Genomic DNA, 22,285 nt, shown 5'->3' with positions numbered 1-22,285 from the left:
ATGGCAAAAACTGTTGTGGAGTGCTTTGAGTGGTCATCAACACTAGAAAAGCTCTATATAAATACAGACCATGTACCATTTAAAGTGCAGTGTATTCATCGTTAGCTCAGATTGATCCTCCCCATCCCCTTCTTCTCTTCTGTCTCACACGCTTTCTGTTTTCTGTTTTCTGTTTTCTTGCAGAGATATTCCAAGGATACCAGACAGCACACATGCACAACTGGAATCAAGTGAGTCATTATCTCATTATCCCATTTTATCACATCTGCCCAAAAATATCAAGTAAAGGAAATGTCTCAGAGAGTTGCGTCTGTTTTTCTGATCTCTTGTCCTCCTCTCTCTTCTTGTGTGTGTCTTTCTATCCCCCCCCCCTCTTGTTTTATGTCGTCATGTTACTTAAACTACAACCAACATCACTATTTAATAATCTAATCACTTTCCCCTGCACTCTGTCAGGTTCGAGTTCTTTTGAGTCTCAGAAGATGGATCGTCCGTCCATCTCCGTCACATCCCCCATGAGTCCCAGTATGCTGAGGGACGCCCCCCAGTACCTGTCAGGACAGCTTTCAGTAAGTGGGCTCAGCATGACAACACATGTGAGATCCTCTGGAGCCACTGTATTATTTGATTGCTAGTGCTCGAGTCATATGAATTGGTTAGAGAGCATAATGTTGACTCAGAATATGAATAAAATCCTATGTTAAATAATTGTTAGGGCAACCAGGCACAGCTCCTCTCTCTCTGCCTGTTCAGCTGGCCCTTTACCAACCCAGCACAGGGTTATAGATCAGGTTACTGTGTGTGTGTTGTCCATTATCTAGTATAAAATCCCTCTTGGGGTGAATGGGTAAAAGGCTGCATTAAAGCAAGAGATAAATCAACACTCAAAGTTAGGATCCACAGGGGAAATACCTTTAGCATCTGGGTAACACCTCTCTCACAACATCGATATTTATGAGAAAACGTTGGGTTTGTCTGCCACTGGGATTGAATGTAAACATTCAGTCTGTCCCATTGAGTCCTTAGGACCACATAAACATATACCGCATCCTGTGCGTCAATCAGAATAAGCCCTGCATCTTGTGAAACCTTTCTTGCCTTCTTACCTGTTGTTATATTCTGTAGGGCTGATCTTGAAATGCACGAACAGCTAATCACAGAAGCAGTTGAGTTCACTGAATGAGAGAGCTGCAGTGCCTGATGAGTAATTCTACACAGTAAAGAAGTGTCTTTGTAATATTTCTGGAGTGGTTCCTAAATTTGTTTGAGGAGGGTTAACGTCACTGTGACGCAAGCTCTGAAGCAGAGGAGAAAAGGTCCAGAGAAGAAAGAGAGATATAATTGTGAGCCATTGATCATTTGCTCAAAGGGTCTATGAAGAACAGAGCAAAGAAGTAATCTTTGATAAAGTAGAAAGAGGAAGGGAACCAAAGATAAAAATGCAAGGTGAAGAATACCACACTTACTGACCTAAATCTCCCACCTTAGACTGCAAACATCTGTTGTTGTGTTTAGAGTGTATTGTGAGTTTTTGTTGTTGTATTGTGGGGTTTGGTTTTATTGTATTTTCTTTTCTGTTCTTTTCTTTTTTGCCGTTCAATTTTGCTTATCCAGAGCCAAAGCCTTAGTAGAAGAACAACGCCTTTTACCCCTAGGGTCCAGGTAATGGGCCCTGTCTGCAGGGCACAATCTCTATTTGGTCTTTGCTCATTGACTGTTGACTGGCCTCTTTTCTGTTTCCATATTTTGGAAAATGCATTCCCGGGGAAATGGCAGCTTCAAGTTTCCCTTTCAGTGCAGTGCATTGTGTCATTTTTCTTCTATTTGATTTCTTGGTATCACTGTTCGGATGACAGCTATTATTACTCATTTTAACCCATTCACATCATTATTCTTAGGTGGCGCATGCTCAACTAATCTGAAAACATTTGAACAGACACTCTTCCATTGCCTGACATCTTCTACTGAGTCCAGCGACTGACCACATCTTGTGTTGTAATTTTTATTTGGGATCTCCACGACGGCAAGGCAGGAAGTTGGCACTTTCACATTTTCTTGGGTTGTTCTCTGCTTCAGTGTGACATGAGCTCAGGCCTCAATGAGTCTAACCCTGCACACATCGACAGAAGGTCTCCTCCATGTGTGAGCTGGAAGTGTTGTTGATGGGTGTGTAGTTTCATGAAGACACCAAGTTGACCGTCCTGATTTGAAAGCCAAGCATTTTACTTTACATTTGAGAGTTGAAGAATAATCCAATGTTGCCTCCCAAATAAGAAACTTTAAATCAAGCAGACCTACACAGATTTTCCCCCACTCTTTTAATCTTTCATTGTATATATCAAATATATTTGGTAAAAATAAAATAGCAGACTGTTTCTATGGTTTGTGTTTCATAATCACTTAGTGTATTCTTGAGTAAGTCAGGCTTATGGTTATTTTTTCTCCTTTGAGCATTGGATATTTATTTATTTGGTTATAAGTGTTTTACTTATCACTTTGTGTAACTGTTTTCTTGAGTCAGTCAGTCTTAAGGTAACATTTACTCCTTGGAGCATTGGATATTTATATCTCGCTGACATTATTCTTTAATATTGTTCTAAGAGTACCTAAGAGTATGCCCAAAAAACAAAATATTGTTACTACGCATAATAAAGGTTGAGGCTGTCTGAGAGATATTTTTTACATTTATTAGTGTCTAAACACATGATGTAGAATTAGAATTGAGGCACACATTGTTTACGTTAGAGCTTGTGTGTTTGCTTAAGTTTGTACTCTTGGAGAAGTGCACATGTTTCAAATGTGTATTTGCACAGTTTACAATTGGACGATGTTACCACACATAATCCAGTCATTCAGCTTCCATGATGACTGTGGTTCAGAAATATCTTTACCACTGCACACACAGACAATTTATTAATATTTTGCAGTATGTGATATTTTTTGGTGGACTACACGTTTAGATATTATTTGGTGCAATTTGCTTTCCTGCTGTCTGTTTTTGCAAACACCAGATCTGTTGACTCGTCTTGGATGCCCTCTCTTGCGTTGCTGCATGTGTAGCTGGTAGTTTTAAACAGCGCAGACCCTTTTCATTATCACGTTTTTAAAGAAGTATGGACAAGATCTTAGAAGTTATATTTTTCTCATTTCATCTACTTCCTTTAAGGCCTCTGTTGGACGTTTTCTTCTTCTAAGTGTCCTCTTTGGAGTCCATACTTCCCTTTTAGTGTGAACTGTCTTTGATTCCTCTTGCAACAGCATGATTGATTTCTCTGCATCAATGCCCATTGACTATCTGAAAAAGCATTATTAGATGCATCATCAACACCACTGGTAGACCATGTTGTTTCAACGGAGCACATGCTGTCACCTTTAGAGCATGTTGCCTTGAGTCAAAAGGACATTCAGGCCAGCTGCATTCAGTTCCATTCAATAAACTGTATCCTTGAAGGGAACATAACCACATACACCATGCACACAAGGAAAAAACACATGTCTTGTCTCTAAAGTAGGATCTCTAACCGTAGAGACTAAAACATCACTCAAAACGTATGATCTTATTTTGACATCATTAGCATTAGCATACCATATTAACAATGACACGTAGTTCCACGTTTCAACTCTTAAGCTTTGATACATTTTCCCACCAAGCATGTGACCTAACATCATCTTGGCAGGTAGACATCTTCTTCCTTTCCTCTAAAGGGTAAATACAGGAGAAGACCTAAGCTGTAGACAAGAACTGTCGCTTTAGGCATTAATAAACAACACAAATGTATATATAATTACTCAATTTCTAAATGCAGTTGTCTTCTCCTGCATTATTCCCTCTTTTACTCCCATTGACCCTGATCTGTCCCTCAGCAGGATGTCTCTGCTTTGCCCCTGCAGGTCAAACTGTGGTATGACAAAGTGGGCCATCAACTAATCGTCACCATCCTGGGCGCCAAAGATCTGCCCCCCAGGGAAGACGGCCGGCCCAGGAACCCTTACGTCAAAATCTATTTCCTCCCTGATAGAAGGTAAGAATAGGAAGAGTTACCATTTACTGATCTGCCTGTTAGCCAGCACACTGATGTAATACCATCCCATTTCATTGCATTCAGAAAGGCATTGAATTGGATGTGTCTAGTTACTCTGTTGGTCGTTTGGTGTAGTTTTGTATCTTTGAAGGAGGTCTCTCGTACGCTCTGATAACGAATACAGGAAGTGGACCTTGTCAGAAAGATCGGCACAGTGGTCTTACCAGCTCATTCTCATCAGCATGCCCCATTGCTGTGCTCTGTCCTGTGTGCTGCTATTGACCTGTTGTACTCGTGGTTCTTCTCTACCATGGTTGTAAATAAAAACAGTTTGAATTATTGTTCCTCCAGCGACAAAAGCAAGAGGAGAACAAAAACGGTAAAGAAATCCTTAGAGCCCAAATGGAACCAGACCTTTATGTACTCGCCGGTGCACCGGCGGGAGTTTCGGGAGCGCATGCTGGAGATCACACTGTGGGACCAGGCCAGGTTGAGGGAGGAGGAGAGCGAATTCCTAGGGGAGGTAAGAAAACCAAACCCCACCCATCAGGGACACTCACTGACAGTATCTCAGCTCAGCATCTCCAATACGGCCAAAGCCTTAATGAAGCTCTTGGCCATTTCAAGGTTTTTGACCGTCTAGTGTTTGTCCAACATGAACAGGGAATTTTTCTGTGTAGAACTGTTACGAGGAATTAACACACCTGAGCAAGAGAGAAGGGATATTTTGGGATTGACTCTCACTGTAGCTCATGGCTGTTTTTCTCTGATAGATTCTGATTGAGCTGGAGACGGCTCTCCTGGACGACGAGCCACACTGGTACAAGCTCCAAACACACGACGTATCCTCCATCCCACTCCCACGTGCCTCCCCGAACACGCAGCGCAGGCAGCTCCACGGAGAGAGTCCAACGAGGCGGCTGCAGAGTACGTCCCACCTTCATTCCTGACACGTCACAAAACTCTAAGTGTTGTGCTGAAAACAGCAGCAAATTGTTTTTATAGATGACAAAAAATGTGAAACTATGAAGTACAAAGTCAGTAACAGCAATAGCTTTTTCAACTGATTTTCAGTAAAGTGTTAGTAATAAAGAGCTGACAAAGATATGGAGCAATGTAGTGAGTATTTTTCAGGCTCCAAATAACTCTGACTCAGCCTTGGGGTTCACTCTTTTACCTGAAGTAAAACACATCCCTGTCATACTCACAAAAAGTACCTTGGAAAGTAGACGAAATAATAGATCTAGACATTTTTAATATTTCTAATAATAATAATACTCCTAATATTGCTTTCCTTTTATTTCTTTAGTTTATTAAAGCTTTATGTGTAGTTGATGCGTGTTTTGTCTTTGTCATCCATGCTACATCAACCTTACTGCTTCTGCTTTTACAGACAAAGGCTCATATTCATACAACTCAGGTAAAGGACCCCTGCACACGCAGGCAGTGCTGCTCCATGGGGCATCTGAGTGTTCTCCTTTCCTGTTTGAAAGACGCCTCCTCATGCCCTGATTCTCCCCCCCCCACCTTTTCCCATGGAGGGCGCACGCCTCTGCTGCCTTACATGGATTTCAATGTGGTGAGCTGGTGTAAATTGTACACCACTCGTTTGAAATCCACTCAGGGTAGCAAATATGTGCACGCTCCACGGAAAGAGAGATTTGGGACACAGTGGTCTCTGCCTCTCTGTGTATTCACCCTTTGAATATGCCGTGATCCCACCTTGCAACCCTCAACAGAAAATGCACTTGATCCTCATCCTAAAGTGGTGTTTTGAAAACTCAGTGCCCGACCTGCCAGACACAGTACAACATGACTGCGTCCACTTGCTTTTCCTGTGTCATGTTCTGTATAATTTATTATTTTGCCCCTGATTAATATTTTCCCTTTGATAATTGTATAATATGTTGTTGGCGAATGTCTGCAGCCCATTCTGACTTTCTTGTGTTTGTGTGTTTTGGATGTGAATATGTTCATGAAATTGTGATGGGATGTGGTCAATTGTTCTACTGCTGGTGTGATACTTTCTATTTTTGTATTCATACTTAATTTGAATCATCTGAAACAGTGGTGGCATATTCAACTAAGAGAAACCAAACAGAAAGCTTTGATTATCTTTGTGCATTATATATTATTTTTTATATTTCCTCTATGCAATAGCCAAAATACTGTAGCTCATTTCATTGCTCTCTCCTCTCACCACTTTCCTATTCTGTGGCCAGTCAGTGGTGAATGGGCTTTAGATAACTGTGCTTCACTGTGCTGCCTTCACCAGACCCTTCAGGCTTGCTTGCTTCCCCACCAGGACGATTTTCTGGGCGTTTGCGTTAGTGTGAGGTGAAAGAGCTGACAGCTGTAAAAAGTTTCCAGCCAACTGAGATGAGAGGTTGCCAGAGTGCAGCACTTGTCATTTCTAGAGAAAAGCACACGTGTCCAGTTGATTTAAGTCGACTGAGCGGTGAAGGCAATGGGCAGGGCTGCGGGGAGGGTATCATACTTGAAAGAGAGGGTACAGGAGCGAGGTGATAAAGCAGCTGGGGAGGATGAAGAAAGAGCTGTAAAGCCGTATCATGTCTCCCACCTTTGCCTTCACATGTAAATGGAATGACACAGTGTGGCATTTAAAAGTGTCGTGGTACAGATGAAGAGCGATCTTCTGTTTTTGGTGAGGTCGAGCAGTGAAATGCAACATTATTTGTTTAAGCTGTCACATATATTAAACACATGTAAACACAACATTATCTTGAAGGAGGGTTAAGAGGGTTAACAATTAATATAGAGACAGACCAGGGAGGCATGATACAAACATGCAGTACTGTGCCACTGAATGAATGAACCAGGGAATGTGAATGACTTTTCCCTGTTTACCCCTCTCTCCATCCATCTCTTTCTCTCGTAACTCTATCGTGTACCTCTTTTTCCTCCCTTTCACGTTCCAATGGGTCTCTCTTTCTCTTTTATTTGAAAGGATCCCAGAGGATAAGTGACAGTGAGATCTCAGACTACGATTGTGAAGATGGTGTTGGGGTAATAACAGGTAATATACTGTGGTCATATTAACATCCAAGACTATTGATACATGGGAAATAATTAATCTGCAGTGAATATTATCTTTAAAACTAAAACCACACTAAGAGAGTGCACAACAGTCATGAAACCACATTTAATCTCAATATATCTGGAAATGGGGGATCCAGATATATTTTGGGGGATCTGCACAAAATTGTACACCCTCATAAATATCAGTCCCCTACACATGCCTAATTTTTTTTTCTTAAAGATTCATGCATTATTATCTGAAATGTGAAATCTTAAAATGTTGAAAAGCGCCCTATAGAAAATAAATTCCTGGATCTGTTTTTGCATCATCCGGCTAAATAAAAAAGAGACAGACAGACAAACCAGTGCAGATGAAAACAAGTTACCTCCTTGGGGAGGTAATATATTCCCAATTAAAAGAGTCTGAGGGTAAAGTAACAAACAGTTTGTTGGGAAACAAGATTTTTTACATTTACTTAAATACATATAAGGTATCATCCTCACAGATTTGTTGTTACCATAGGTATCATACATTTCGTGGTCATTTCCTTTTATGGTAAACTCAGTTATCTTCATACATGTCAGCATCTGTCAAACACTTGCCACGACTGAACAGCTTACAAATACCGTTAGTATCCGCATGGTAACATGCTGCAGCCCATCAGCAGCAGCACGGTGAGCGAACACTGAGCTTTTGTCTGCCTCTGCACTGCTAGTTGCTGTTTTGCTGTACTCACCAATACTCAGAAAAGGAGAGGCAGTTCTACGTCCAGGAAAAAGGCTAAAAGAGTGTAAAAACTGAGTAGCACTTGAAATGTGTCTAAAATATCCACCCTGAATAAATTTATGCTGAAATAGGTAACTGCGCCATAGAACAATACAAGATTACATTAGTCTTTCAAGCTAACAATTGGGGGTGCAGGGGTTCTGTTTAAGAGCACACTTTAAAAAGACCTTGTTTGCAGGAAAGTATCTAGGATAAAGACATAACTGCCTTTATTTTTCGTCCAGCGTGTGGTAATGTTTCACATCTCAGTTAGCACATTCAGGCCACAGAGAAGAAGAGTGACAAAACACAAAAAATAAAAATAGAGTGAAGGAAGAAATGAATAGAGTCAGTTACTGACAGATGGAAAAGGGAAGAGCCTGATACCGTAGCTGAGGGGAATCCTCCTTCAGACACTTAAACATTCTCATCAGCCTCTCGCCGCCTCACCATGCCAGTCCAGTGAAGGGAATACCCCTTCGCTCAGCTCCGGTCACACCCTCCACCACATCTCATTTATCATGCAGCTTTTGCATTGAACTGCTGATGCTATCATTTCCAAATGTGGTAAAGAAAATCATTTTCAGTGCATTTTATTTAACCGTACACCCACTGCCAGGTGTCTAATTGTCTGGTACATACAGTACAGCAGAAGTGGACACTAATCATTACTGCACAGGCTTCGCTTGTGTGTTCTTGTCTTTCAAAGTACAATTGCTGCTTTTAAGTTTTTTTTTATGCAGAAGCATAGCATATTTAATCTTGCTCTGACCCTCAGTTCTGTTCCCTCCATCTGCACTGACGCAGCCCATGCTTCTCACTAAATCCTTTTAATTGTCGGTAAAGGTTCTCTACTTTATATGTGCTTAACAGGCAGGTTGTACTCATGCATGAAGCCACATGTCAGAAGGAAGAATAGACTTCATTTGGCTGTACATGGGAGTTAATTGCTCAGCTGCAGGAGGCTCTGTGTTGGAGCTGCTGTTTAGAAACGGCAGATGTTTTCTCTGTTGAACCTAATATGCATCATAATGAAGCAAATGTGTGGCAAAGGACTCATTTATTCTTGGTTTTATGTTTGGTTTATAAAAGAAACAAAGAGACTGGGCTGGGGTGTGAAATTACACATTTTGGCATTTCATAATTTGACTTGCATCCACTTGTAATCAGGATTGATCTGAATTGTTTGGAGAAATGTTGAAGATTTAAATTAGCTGCTCTGATACTCTGCGCTGCATCAAAAATAATATTGTATGGTAATAATGTATCAAACTTCCTTGTGTGAAGGCCAACATTTCTTTATCGTATAACCTCCCATTTTTCTTACCTTTGCTTCTTTTCCAACCTGAGAGTTTTCTTTAACTAATTTGAATGTGCTATACACTCTATTGAATATCAATCAACGTTTACAGAGCCAAGCACTGACCATAACCACGGCCTCTAGACATGTCTGATTATCAGTTAATGAACTCTTTCAAGTTAAATGGACTAATCAGTCTTGCAGGGAAAATTCATTATAATATTTCAGATTTTTGAAAGGCTATTTTCATGTTAAATGCACAATGTTAACACAGCAGATCAACTGCACCTTTACTAGAATCTAGTTTTCCATTTTAGAATATGGAGACTCAGCAGAATGGCATTTAGCATGACTTTCTGTGTCTTCTGAGGTTATGGGTGTGGTTCAACTGGATGTGTATCTATATGTTTTAGTAAGTGACTGAAAAACCATCTTAAAACCTGTCTTATCTCCGCTTGTCCCGATGTCAGACTACCGGTCGAATGGCAGAGACTTCCAGAGCTCCACGTTGTCGGTCCCTGAGCAGGTGATGTCATCTAACCACTGCTCTCGGTCAGCTGATATAAACAGGGCACGGTCACGCTCTCCCAGCGTTCCCCCGCCCTCCAGGTAACTAATGCTCAGTCTGCCACTGAACTGACCCGTGACAGTATATGCATGTATATTTTTTTGTGTTTGCTATGATTATTTTCATGTGATGATGATGTATTTTACACCATTTCTTTGTCTTTTATGAACATCTGGAGGAGGATGCCTTAACTTCTAAGAACATTTTGATAGATGTAGGGAAATAGAGGCTTTAGCAGCTGAACTGAAAGATAATGTATTCCAAGTTACTCTTGAAAAATGAGAAATTTGAAAGGAATCACCCATTAATCAAATGAATGGGTTGTAGCACCACGTGCTGCTGAGCTTGGCCTGATTTCCAGGCCAATGCCTTCTGAATGCCTTAGTTAAATGCAAGGCCATGTGCCCCCACACCTGGCCAGTAGGGGGACGTGTGTGGTGTGTAAACTATGAGAGGGGTGATCTGGTCCACTTCTATCACACAGCAGAAGTCTGGACCCAGCCTTTGACCTTAGGCCCTCTCAGTACAGCTCCACCTCTAGAGTGGATGACCACAGTGTGTCCGAAGCTAACTACTCACCTGACAGGTACACACTCTCCAGTTGACACTTGTGCACAGCAGCTGCATGCACGCGCCCGGCATGCATGTACAGATGCTGATAAGCATAAGTGCTAGACATGCACGGAGCAGTTATACACACATACACTTAAATCAAGATGCCGTTTGCCTTAAACTCTCAGCAAACTGACTGTGTGTGTGAGATCTCACCTCTCGGGTGTTTCTGCTTTTAAAGAGCAACTTTCTCTGTTCCTTGCCAATATTTGTTCAAAATCATTTTAAACCTGATACAGTGGTGTGGGTTTCTCATATCTTGATTTTTGCTTCCTATGCCTTCCTTCCATATTATATACAAATTGTAACACTCCGGACTCCTGAGAGAGTAACGCTATTAAGAGATGCCCTCTCACAAATTTATCAGAAAAGTTATATGACAGTTAAAATCCTGCGTGAACACCAGACTTGGATGGCAACACACTGCTTTGATAAGTAATTAACACGTTTTAGATTATGCAGGAAACATTTGGAGCCAATACTGTAAATGCTGCGTACAGTATGCAGTATTTGCATGTATCTCCCTATCTTTATGGAAGAGGTGGTCAAAGCGATGCGGTCAGTTATCCTCCATCAGCATTTATTTTCTGTGAGGGCTGGAAAATGTTGCTCCAAGAGTCCAATCATAGGCTTGGCACTGCCAGGCCACAGCTACTTCCCCCTGTCCAATTAACTTCATTTGATATTTCAGAGGCTCGGCCTAAATCAGTGTCAGACGCAGCAAATGCACTTATCTAAATTGTCTGGGACAGTGCTCGCTTGAGTGTATTTCAGCCGCTTTAATTAACAGCATCCAGTTATTTATTGAAAACAGTTGAAAATGACAGGAATTGAGTAATGGGGACTTTGGAATTGTCTCAAAACTCCTACAATCTAAAAAAAAATCTCTTGTTTTAAACTGTTTTTGAATTGTCACTGTTTTCCTACTCTTTGAAATGCTCTTGGAAAATGTGTGTGTAAAAGAACAAATCTGTGTTATGTGCATGGTTTTAAATCGTTGTCCTGTGACACTGAGCGCAGGTTTAAGGCATTCATTGTTTCCTCTGTGAGTGCTGGTGGTGTACTCTGTGTGCCACTTTCATCTGTCTGTGTTGTAAAGCTGAGGAAGACATCTCCTCACCATTCGATTTCTCAGCCTATCTTATCTTCCATGCCTGTATCTCCTCTTTGTAACTGTTACATCAACCTTTCCTATGAGCATTCTCACTCTATTTACGAGAAATCTCTCATTCTCTCCCTCAGTTTCCTCACCCTACATCTGTCTGCCTACGATTCTGTCTATCTCCAATGCTCTTTCTCTCTCTCTCCTCTCCTCCTCCTCCTCTGCTTCTTCCTCGGCGCCATCTCAGATCCATCTCTGTCTTCTCTCCTCCCTCCATGTGGTTGCAGCCATTTCCTCACTCTACCTCGAACCAGACATACTCAGCCTATTGATGATCCTCAAAGGGACCCCAGGTAGACTTTTACCTGAGCTTGCATGAAGCCCCATTTCTGCACCTCCAGCTTCCATCACCCCCTACCCCCAAAACTCCAGCCCATAATCCTTTGTTTTCTCGAGGAAGTCTTTCATTTGGGTGTTGAACACATGGCACTGACACAGGGTTTTTTGTCACTGTAGCCAATGTCAAGTGATCACCATGAGGTTCTGACATTGCATGAAGTTCACTAAGTCTAAACTGTCATACCACTTAGAAGTCACTTTGATTTACTCGGCCATTGTCAATGCCATGAGTGTTTTGTTGTGGTGTTTAAGTATATATTTCTTCTGCAGAAGATTGAATATATACATAATGTGTGTTGCTTTTCAGCAGTAAAATACATGATTCTTGATGATTCTTTGACCATACACTTCATCCATCCAGTATCAGCATTGCTTACACTATCTTTTCACCACCTCATTATCATGTTAGCATTCTTCTCTTCTCACTCCAAATGTTGACCATGTGAGAGTGTGATTCCTATATGACCAAATAACTTATTTGTGCCTCTGAGAGTGACTATGGCAATACTGGAAATGGATAAGTGTTCTATGGTTGTGAAGTTTTGTCCAGCAGAGGTGGTTTCTCCTACAAACAAGCGGATACACCTGTTTAGTAGAGTTATATATTACCCCTCAGTTTAGGTCACTGTGGATTTAATAAGTGTCTGTAATGGGAATTCAAAAGTCTATTCCAACTTCCTTTCCAGGTTCCTTTTAAAAAAGAACTTGTTACCTTCCCCTTTGGTGGGAAAAACTAAATGCTGACCAGTTGTGATATATATATATATATTTTTCCACCAGCCGCAACCATCGCATGTACCCCATCTGCAGAGAGGAAGCAGTCAGGTTACTGCGTTCTACTAGGATGGCCCGCGCCTATTCTGAGGGCGCCTACTCCTCCGACTATGACTTTGAGAGGTATTGATATGCACATCCGCTGAAACTGTGCATCCACCATCTTGTGGTCCCCTCAAGGTGTCCCTTGTCCGTCCTTAATTAATCTGTGATCGTACTTGTGATGACAGAAAATGATATCCTGTCCGATATCGCTTTTTGTGAAGGAGTCATCACAGCTCTAAAGTTGTGTAGACGTACAGTAGTGGTACACAACTGCCTCAGTTTGTTGAGGCCCGGAGCTATTTGTGTTGCTGATGTTGGCTGTTTGTTACCTGGTTGTCGAGTAAAGTGCTGGCCAGCACCTGACTGTTTCTCCATTGTCGTCCTTGTTAATGTACCCATGTACGTTATACCAACAGTAATACGTTGGTCAGTGGTGTGTGTGATCGCAAGTGTTGTCCTGTTTTTACATGCTACTGGCAGCAGCTTTTTGCTCACACATACAGTGGCATCTCTGATGCATGGCTCTGGGCTGCACAGTAGCTTTGTCAATTTTAGTTTTGTTTTGCCCTTTGGCTTCTTGGGTCTGGCCAGAATGGGCTGCCCGATCACTCCAAGCACCTACAGAAAGGCCTGCTGACACCCATCTATCCCCTGGAGGACCCACACAGGCGTTCTGGTGCACCAATAAAAAGAAAGAACTCACATTGCCCCCTCCAGAGAAATGCTGTAAATGACTCCACTTTTCTCAGTCTTCAATCTTCTACCTGCTGCTATCTGGCTTTCAGTCAGGAATAACGTGATGTTTGTGCCATTTCTTTCCTCTCCAGGAGAAAAAAAATGATGAGTCTTAAGAAATCAGCCCGAGAGCCTGACTGACTTTATTAAAGTGTCACAAAGTTTCCCTAAGGCCCGGCTTGGCTCGACTTCAGGCTCAGGCTATAGCCTCGATAGCCATTAACAAGAGCTCTCCATTTTCTTCTCTCTCCCCTCCTGTTTGTCTAAACTGAGAGGAAAAGGAAAGCAGATATCATCCCAGTTTAGAGTAGCTCTCCCCTCTACTCCCTTGTTTCTTACACAGTGTCTTTCTCTCTGCACCAGGCAGACTAACAGCAATACTGAAACCTGAAAGGAAACAAGGAAAAGAAAATAAGCAACAAAGAGCAATAGTGGAATTTGAGCCTTTTGGCAATTGTCTCAATTTAGGTCAGTTCCCCAGAACATGAGAAAATGTTTTTGATGATTCTGTTGTTGTGAGTCGCCCCAGAGTGCACCTTGAGTTTGACAAACCTTCTAGTGTATAAGCATTAAAACAGCAGCTTTTCCAGAAAACAAACATTTTGGACTCTGCTTGAAACCAGTCAGAATAGAAGGAGCAGTGTTATTCCAATGTGCAATATGTATACTGTATATCATTGCTATGTTAATCAAATTACACCTATAGAGAGATGCACCTTGAGATGTTTGACTTGTAGCTGATATAACCTTCTCACTTCCCATAAATCCTCAGCCATAACAGCCTCTTGATTGGAACCCACTAATGATTATCTTGATCATCACTGTAGACTTGGAGAAAACTGAAGGCTTCTTTATGTTAGTGAAAGATTAGTGTTTGACAAAAAAGACTTTTCCTCTACTGGACAATTTTTCATACTGCAAAAGGCCACAGACAATACAAGACTGTCATAAGGTGAATGTACTAATTCAAATTTAAAGAAATGACTTAAAAGCCAAAGCTTTTCTTCCACAATTATGTTCAACAAAATCATGGTTTAAATTTATTAAAGTTAGTCTTTTGGTGTCTGTTCGCCTTTTTAAAAGTTGCATTTGTTTTACACAGACACAAACATTTCTTCTGTGTCTAAGAATGAAATTAATGAAATGACTTAAACACTGTATAAGATAAGAAGTGTGAGACTTATGAGGGGCCTAATGTGTACAGTATACTAAGATATTATACTTACAGTTTCCCAGCAGTGTGCATGCTCTAAAATCAAAAGGTTTCCTTTCACTGGTTTAATGACATTTTATGATTTTTTTTTTTTCTCTTGACAAAGTTAAACATTATCTGATTCCGTACACTGTCAGTGATTTTCCCAGTTGAAATTCTCACCAGCTCTTTTTCCCCTACAGCTCTTCAATCTGACAAGATCTGAACTTCATCCTCACTGTGCCAAAAATATTTGTATTAACGGCTGGGCATTTCTCTGGAAAATACACATATGCAATGTACAGATACACTGCACTGTTCCCTCACATTTCTCTCTATACCTCTAAAAGATTGCAAATGAACACACACCCATCACATATTGAGAGACAGCACATGCTGCCTGGCTGTTGTGCACTGACTTTCCTGTCAATTCACTACAGGGACCATAAAGCCCACATGAGCCGCCCAGCCGTCTGCACACTCACCCTGAAGATCAAGTAGCTCATCTACTCGTTAAGAATTGTAGACAACGCTGTAATGTTGAATCTCAAATTGTCCAAGAATTGCTTGTAAGTTGACAATATGACCATTTCAAGAAACCAGAGATGTCAAATTAAGTAGCACGACAACATTTAAATGTCATAGAAATGAAAACATCCACCTTAAAGAGGTTTTCTACAAGCATTCAATCGTTGTCATACTATTCTCTACGAGTTGCTGAGCGATCAAACATACCTGTATCTTTGCATGTTTTAGTCCGTTTACAGGAAATCAGACTGTATAGAGCAGTTTACAAAGCAGAGGGGATTTACATGTTCTGATGTGTTTTGATACTTGAATCATTAATATCAAGGCAAAAATCTGCTTATGGACACGTTTAGTTCATGATAGTAAATACCATGTCAACTGCACTCAGACCTATAGATCTACTGTAATCTGAAGAACAACGATATTACCATAACACTGTCAGCAACAATGTAAGTAGTGAATGTTATGTGCCAATAGTTGGGTTAAAACATGCAACAACACAGGTGCAGCCCTTAAACACATGCACATCCCAGGGGTTTTGAGAGGGCACAACTATTTGTGCCCTGCATACTGTCGACCCTGTCGGCGTACTGTCCCTGTCCTGCTGGGGTCCCACTGAGTGCCTGCCTAACTCTCACTAACCTCTGTAGGAACCACGGATCCATGGATAGACACGAGTATCACAGCAGGTCCCGCTCTGCAGACCAGCGGCCCACTATAGAGCGCCCCACATCCCGCTCACGCTCCACTGAACGCCCCCACGACTCTTCGCTCATGAGGTCCATGCCGTCTCTGCCATCTGGGAGGTCCGCCCCCCCCTCACCTGCCTTGACGAGGTGTGACCCAGATTAGAGACGTTAACCAGTTTAGCCCAGACGCAGACTGGAGCTTGTAGTTGTACAATCATTTCCCCAAAGCGAAGCTGCTCTGGAGGGAGAAATAATCTGAACATCAGGCTAAAACATCAATGAGTAGACCAAAGAACCGGAGCTTTTTTATTTGAGTTGAACTCGGTGAATACATTAAACCTTATTTTATACTGGTACCTGGGAAAATGCAATATAGACATTGAGAGTCCAGCAATTTGTAGTATCTGGGTTGGTTATTTAGTTTAGAGCTTCCAGGCTGGCTTTATCCAAATAGGTTCATATGAGGCTCTTTGGATAAACCAGGTAGCTTGCTCATGCCACGATTATTTGATTAACAAATTCACAAAGTAATCCTCTTTGCTAATCTATTGTTAATCAGCTACTGGCTGGTGGATGAATACTCAGTGAAAGTCTCTGGTTCTTTCATTCCCACTCTGAGGTTTAAATCAACCAGTAGGATCATTTCTGCCTCCGGAGCAGCTCTGCCTCTGCCAAACGTTTGTACAACTACAACCTTTAGAGCTAAACCAGTACAGACCCCGTCCCATGAGCTCCCACCCACCCTGAGCCTGACTAACTCACAGAATGAACCAGAGAGACTCCATCACTACCACCTCCCTCCCCCTGTCCCAATACCCTGCTCCCCTGCCTCACCCCACCTCACCTCACTCCCCCCTCACAACTACCCCACCACCCACCAGCCACTTTCTGTTTTGTCCCCAAAAGCAGTGGTGCTGTATTTTCTTTACACATGTCCCAGGCACGACAATCCCGACACCGTAGATAGCGTTCTAACTCGTTTTTGATTTGGAACACACTGCTCATACGCTTGCGTGAGTATAGCAGTGTTGGACCGACATTTTACTTTGATTTCATTACTAACATCAACTGATGCCGTTTATCCTGTGATGGCATTCTGCTTTTCTTTTCTTTTCTATTTGTTTGTTTTCTCTTGATTTGAAGTCTTTTGGGGACAGTATGAACGCATGGTCGCACTGGTCTGCTGGTTTCTGCATTGAACTCTTCTCTCTTTGCAGCTTGATGAGTCGACTGTACATGCGATTCACACCTGGCATCTTTTATTGCAGCTCAGTTCCCAACAGTTGATGTTTCCCTCCACTCCCATGCCATGTGCCAAACATCATTGCTGTGTGCATTGGTTTTATATTTGGAGCTTCAAGACATGTTGATATGTTTCAAGTAGTCTTCTACTGTTAGTTAGCCCATGCATTAATATAGTACAGTTACAGTCACAGAATACCACGATGAGCCTGGGACTCACTGATATCTAAACAAATATACAGTGTGTGTGTGAATTAAATTGGTAAGTGATCCTAAATACCTTAAATCATGTCACTGTGCCACTGTAGCTAATAGCTTTAGTTTTTTGTTACACACATTTATACTCTCACATAACACATATCTCTTTTTTTACTTTTCTCACACTGTGATGTGGGTGCGACATGGCCTGGCCTGGCCTGGCCTGGCCCATCCACCATTAGCTCTTGTCCTAATTTGTGTCTCACAACAGCATCCACTGCTTTTTGTCGTGTAGGGCGCATCCTCGTAGTGGATCGGTCCAGACGAGTCCCACCAGTACCCCGATGTCCAGCAGACGAGGACGACAACTACCACAGCTTCCACACACAGGGAAGGACAGAAGTAAGTCCCCTGGCTGTGTTCTATTCGTATTACATGGTTACTGTTGATGGAGAGACTTGGATACTTGGATTCATTGAGGAAATATTTTTATTAGTGCAATAGTGTGCTTTTGGTCAGCATCTTATAATGATAAAGTTGTTATTTGGTGGCCCAGCTGTTTGGGTCTGAGGAGAACTCTGGTTTTTGGACTCTACTTCACTTCTGAAGTCTGATTTCTGCAGAGGAAGAATTATTATTTGCTGATGGAATCTCTCAGTATGAGCTACAGATCATATCATATGCAAGAATTTTTTGGTTTTGTGTTCCATTGGTGTTTACTTTGACCTTCCATCAGTAACATCTCTACTTGGTTCCTTTTCCATTTCTCTCTCAGAAGATGGAGACGAAGGAACAGAGCCTTGTGAAGGTCTGTACCTGAATGTGCGGGTTTAGTCTTTCAGACTGGGGGGTGGGCTTTTGAGCCACACTTTACTCTGAAGGCCAAAACCCTGTCTGCAACAGCAGGTGGCTGGGTTCACTGGAGGCTCAGCTCGCCCTGTGCTCCTTGAACCCTCCCTCTGTTGCGGCTCTTGAGATGTCCTGTGCCTCTGTGTTGTACTTACCTGTAGATCTGTCTGGATCCTGCTGTCGACAGTGCCAGTGTTGTGTTCAAATGTTGCCTCCTCGTTTGTTTTCATTATTTGTGTGGGAGTTACGTTGCTTTATTTAAACTTCTAGGACTGCTGAGACACTTCACCTAAGCTAATGCAATGCTTCAGAGTCTGCTAAACAGGGGATACTCCAGGCTTTGAGCAGTGATTAAGGCACGACAGTTCTCCACATCCTCACAAGTACAAAGTGACGTTTGAAGTCAGTTCTGTTCCTCAGCACTCCTTCATCAGATATATATGTTGTGCCGTGTACTGTAAACGGCCCTGTGATTATTTTTCCTTATAAACCAGGTGCTGTGGAGAAACCAAGACTGTTACTTTACATTGACTAGAGCAGGTGATGGGGACAAAGATAGAGAGGGAGGGAAAAGCTCAGGCACTTGTTGGCCACAGCACTCGCAGAACTCTTTCATCATTGTCAGAGTTCATGAGGGATTTCTCTGTCGTCCGTTCAGCCACCAACCAGCCCCTCTCTCTCTCTCTCTCTCTCTCTCTCTCTGTCCCTCTCTCCCCATCTTCCTAAAATGCTCCCGCTCTGTCCCACCCTTCTTCTTCAGTATCTGTGCCATCTCTTTTTTTTATCACTCTGAAGCCCTGTCTGGACTTTTCTGCCTCTTCTTTCTACCACCCCTTTTTCTCTCTTTCTTTCTGTTGCTGTTTATCAGGTCTTTTATCCTTTCCCACTTCCCCTTCTCCCTTCACTTTCTCTGTATTTGTGTCTTTCACTCTCTTTTTGTACTGTAACTTTCAGGACAGTGGCAATGTGTGGGCAGTGGGGGGAGGTATTGATCTGACCTTGTGCTGAAGCTCCCTCAGCTTATGTAATGCAAATGTGTGTGAATGTGTGAGTGTGTGTCGGTGCGTGCGTGAGTATGTGAGTGTGTGTGCTTTGTGTTTATGCAGCTTTTTATGCACTGGATCGATATTATTGCCCCTTGCTGACTAGCTGGACTGATGATAACCCTTGCACATTTTTTGTCTTTTTGTCTCACCACTTGCACAGAGCTAATTTTCTCGTGTGTTATCTGTTTCTGTGTGGTTAATCCTTAGAGGGAGCGAGGGAAGAACTTGGGGCATCTGAACCCCAAAATAGTCGCCCAGGTGCGTTCATTATTTAAACTTGTCCTGAATCATGTCTTTTCTCCATTTTCCTCAGATATTTGTGATGCTACTTGATTCTTTTCTTTGGAAAAATGTCCATGTTCAAGTCGAGGCAGAAGATGTTTTGAAGTTTAAGTCAAAGCCCTGTTTAGGTGTTAGTGTGTTGTCTTGTGTCGTGGATGAGAGTGATGTACAGTGCACCTTGATGTAGCCTCCATTCATCCACAGGCCTGAATGAGCGGCCAGACTGTTGGCAGTAACTGAAGCTCCCCACAGTTTGCACTTCCTAGTTTCCCATCTGTTTCTGTGGCCTGCTTCTGTCCTTTGACTGTGTGGTGATATTACTCAACACTGTAATAGCTGTTGTGCTGACTGACTCAGTGGAGACTCATGTGAGCTCCCTAAAGAGCCACATTCTCTTTTTTAATTGTCTAAATACAAAGCACCTACATAGTGTTCATTTACATCACTAATTGTACAGTATAATAAAAAAGTGCACAACATTCTTAGGTATTAGCCTCAACTAGGACTTGGTGTTAGCTGCTGGAAAGTGTTGTTGTGCAGACACACATGCACTCTTTGAGTGTGTAGTAGCATGCACTGTGTTAGCTGCAGTATTCATGTAATTCACAGTACTGTGGGTTTCAGAGCTCCATCATTTCATGAGCGTCCATCTGTCTCTCTACTAGCAGCAGACTCTGAGGAAAAACCCCAAGGCCCACCGGTAAATGGGAGGAAAGGCAAGTCCAGTGTGATGGTGTGACTTTGCTGTGTGGGTGATCTCGCTCAACACAAGATCTTTTACGTGTGACACTCACTAGTAGCTGTAAATCTCAATACTTAGCCAGGATTCTGCCCTCTTATTTGCCGTGGCACATTCAAATAGTCATTTTCTTCCAACTTCCCTTTGTTCGAGTTTGGTTCATTATTTTTGAGTTAATTTGGATTGGACAAATTAGAGCGTTGTACTGAATGAAGTTTGAGATGATGTTAATATGTACAGGCTGCTGCTTCTGTGATCTCTGCTCTGTCCTTCTCTTTAATAGAAATTAATTCTGCTCAGCTCCACCTCACACACACACACACACAGCTCTCAGTTTCCATTGTGAAATTGCCAATCATTTCAATTCGACATGGATTATTGAACACATGGACACACAAGTCCTGTACAGTAAGACTTGTAATCTCAGTCATATGGAGGTCATGTCCATGAAACTCTTTTGTCAGAAACTTCAAATTAGTTATCATTATTTACAGAATAATCTCACTTTTAATGACAAGGTACATTATAAAAAACAAATAATAATGTAGTTGTTTGTCTGGATTCTGTGCAGGTAATGTTGCTGTTGAAGTCCTGCACTGTCTTTTTTGTCGAGCCTTAGATACTGTTACCTCAGTTGGCCAGCAGATGGAGCAAAGTTCATAATGTTTGATGAGGAGCTGTCTGTGATTTCAGTGCTGAAGCAGCAATCTACACTATCACCAGTACAATATATATACACGGTAGTTTTAATATGTAAATTGTGTTTTAAAGGGTCAAGAGATATTTTCTTTTAGAGAAAAAACTTTTTGCACTTTGTTCATCGCTATAATTTACAAGAAGCTTCCTTGACTTTCCAAGGCCCTCAACAATAATATCATGTCTAAACCAGGGAGTGTTTGTCTGTGTGTGTGTGTGTGTGTATATATATATGTGTGTATGTGTGTGTGTGTGTATGTGTGTGCGTGCGCGTGCATTTCTTACGGTAGAGGTGACATGGGAGGACCAGCAGCGAGGGCTGAATGGCTCTCTGTCTGATGGAGGGTCACAGCCACACCCCTCCCTCACAGACCCAGGTCAGTTGGTGTCTGGGTGTGGAGTTCTGCCTCTCTCAAAGCATGAACAATAAACAACCCATCAATTTATAAAGGGTATGCAACCATGTGAGTGTCCGTCAAGGTCATCACACCTTTAGCCTTGTAATAGTTACATCTGAGTTCATGTAAAAATGAGTTACTGCTTTTAAAAGACGCCAAGGGTACATGTTGTAATAAATAATGTTGTAAGTTATGATTTAGTGTTCAGACCATAACCATAACATCTCAAATTCAATCAGTCTGTTGCATATCGTTAACTGAATATGTCACTCATTACAATTAATATGCACCACGAGTCACATACGTTCATCAACCAACAGTTAAAGGCCATGTGAGTGTAGACATATCTAAATAAAAAAGATTTTCTCTTCCCATCGTCAAATTTTAAACCTGAAAATTCCTCCTGTCTTTCTTCAGAGCCACAGCACATAGTGGGTTGTTGGTTGTTCATGCAGAGTTCAAGCATGTTCAAAATCCAAATCCATACTTTGTGTGGACTCTAAACTGCTGGATTTCAACCTCACCAAAGGGAGACCTGGACAATGTGCAGCTGAATATTAGACAAAAATAAAATAAAGTACAAACAGAGCTCGATTTATTTATTTTGTATGAGCAGGCAGAATTACTCAATATTTATGATTGCCCAGGTCAGCCTCTGGGTGGCGCCCTTCTGTATTTCTGTCTCTTTCTCTTTGACGTGGTTTTGCAGTGCAGCTCGGAGCTGATGTTTGATCGAAAACTGATGTTGGACAGGTTGTGAGACATTTCAAACCCAGCACAGTGTCCTACTTTCAACCATCTTAATGAAGTTATGTCTGATGAGATGCTGTTGCGTTGCCATCCACGAATGCCTGGCAGACAGGATGTGTTGCTAAGGTAATGGTACTTGTGTCTTGGAGGCTGTGTTTTCTGCACTGGCTTAATGTGCTCCCATGGAAACACATTTTCTCCTCCCTTTAAATTAAGCCTCATTTATATTTACCTGTTAAGTCACTAGGTGATCTTTCATCTAGGCAGGATCTGATTTACAGTGGTGGATTGTTTTAGACCGTAACCTTATTACA

At 41.9% G+C, this 22,285-nt stretch overlaps 1 protein-coding gene across 49 annotated transcripts in view; it reads left to right on the top strand.

The window, feature by feature from the left end:
• The window catches only part of rims2a (regulating synaptic membrane exocytosis 2a), a 132,405-nt gene that overhangs the window by 77,671 nt on the left and 32,449 nt on the right, over positions 1–22,285 (top strand). For 11 of the 49 annotated variants that reach the window (XM_047340885.1, XM_047340894.1, XM_047340904.1 and 8 more), the window contains 13 exons: positions 184–230; positions 457–569; positions 3,892–4,022; positions 4,374–4,545; positions 4,796–4,949; positions 6,991–7,059; positions 9,598–9,736; positions 10,180–10,281; positions 12,589–12,705; positions 15,733–15,918; positions 17,507–17,613; positions 17,987–18,019; positions 19,314–19,364. In XM_047340885.1, coding sequence (XP_047196841.1) covers positions 184–230; positions 457–569; positions 3,892–4,022; positions 4,374–4,545; positions 4,796–4,949; positions 6,991–7,059; positions 9,598–9,736; positions 10,180–10,281; positions 12,589–12,705; positions 15,733–15,918; positions 17,507–17,613; positions 17,987–18,019; positions 19,314–19,364 — 1,421 coding nt within the window. Of the gene's footprint in view, positions 1–183; positions 231–456; positions 570–1,614; positions 1,663–3,891; positions 4,023–4,352; positions 4,546–4,795; positions 4,950–5,415; positions 5,443–6,990; positions 7,060–9,597; positions 9,737–10,179; positions 10,282–11,696; positions 11,763–12,588; positions 12,706–15,732; positions 15,919–17,506; positions 17,614–17,986; positions 18,020–19,313; positions 19,365–22,285 lie in introns of all 49 variants that reach the window. The other 38 variants (XM_047340878.1, XM_035163965.2, XM_047340889.1 and 35 more) reach the window with 26 other exon arrangements.

Source organism: Hippoglossus stenolepis, chromosome 8 (assembly GCF_022539355.2).
Source record: "Hippoglossus stenolepis isolate QCI-W04-F060 chromosome 8, HSTE1.2, whole genome shotgun sequence".
NCBI classification, from domain to species: Eukaryota; Metazoa; Chordata; class Actinopteri; order Pleuronectiformes; family Pleuronectidae; genus Hippoglossus; species Hippoglossus stenolepis.
Note: the sequence above shows the minus strand (reverse complement) of the source record. Positions and strands in the feature narration are given on the sequence as shown.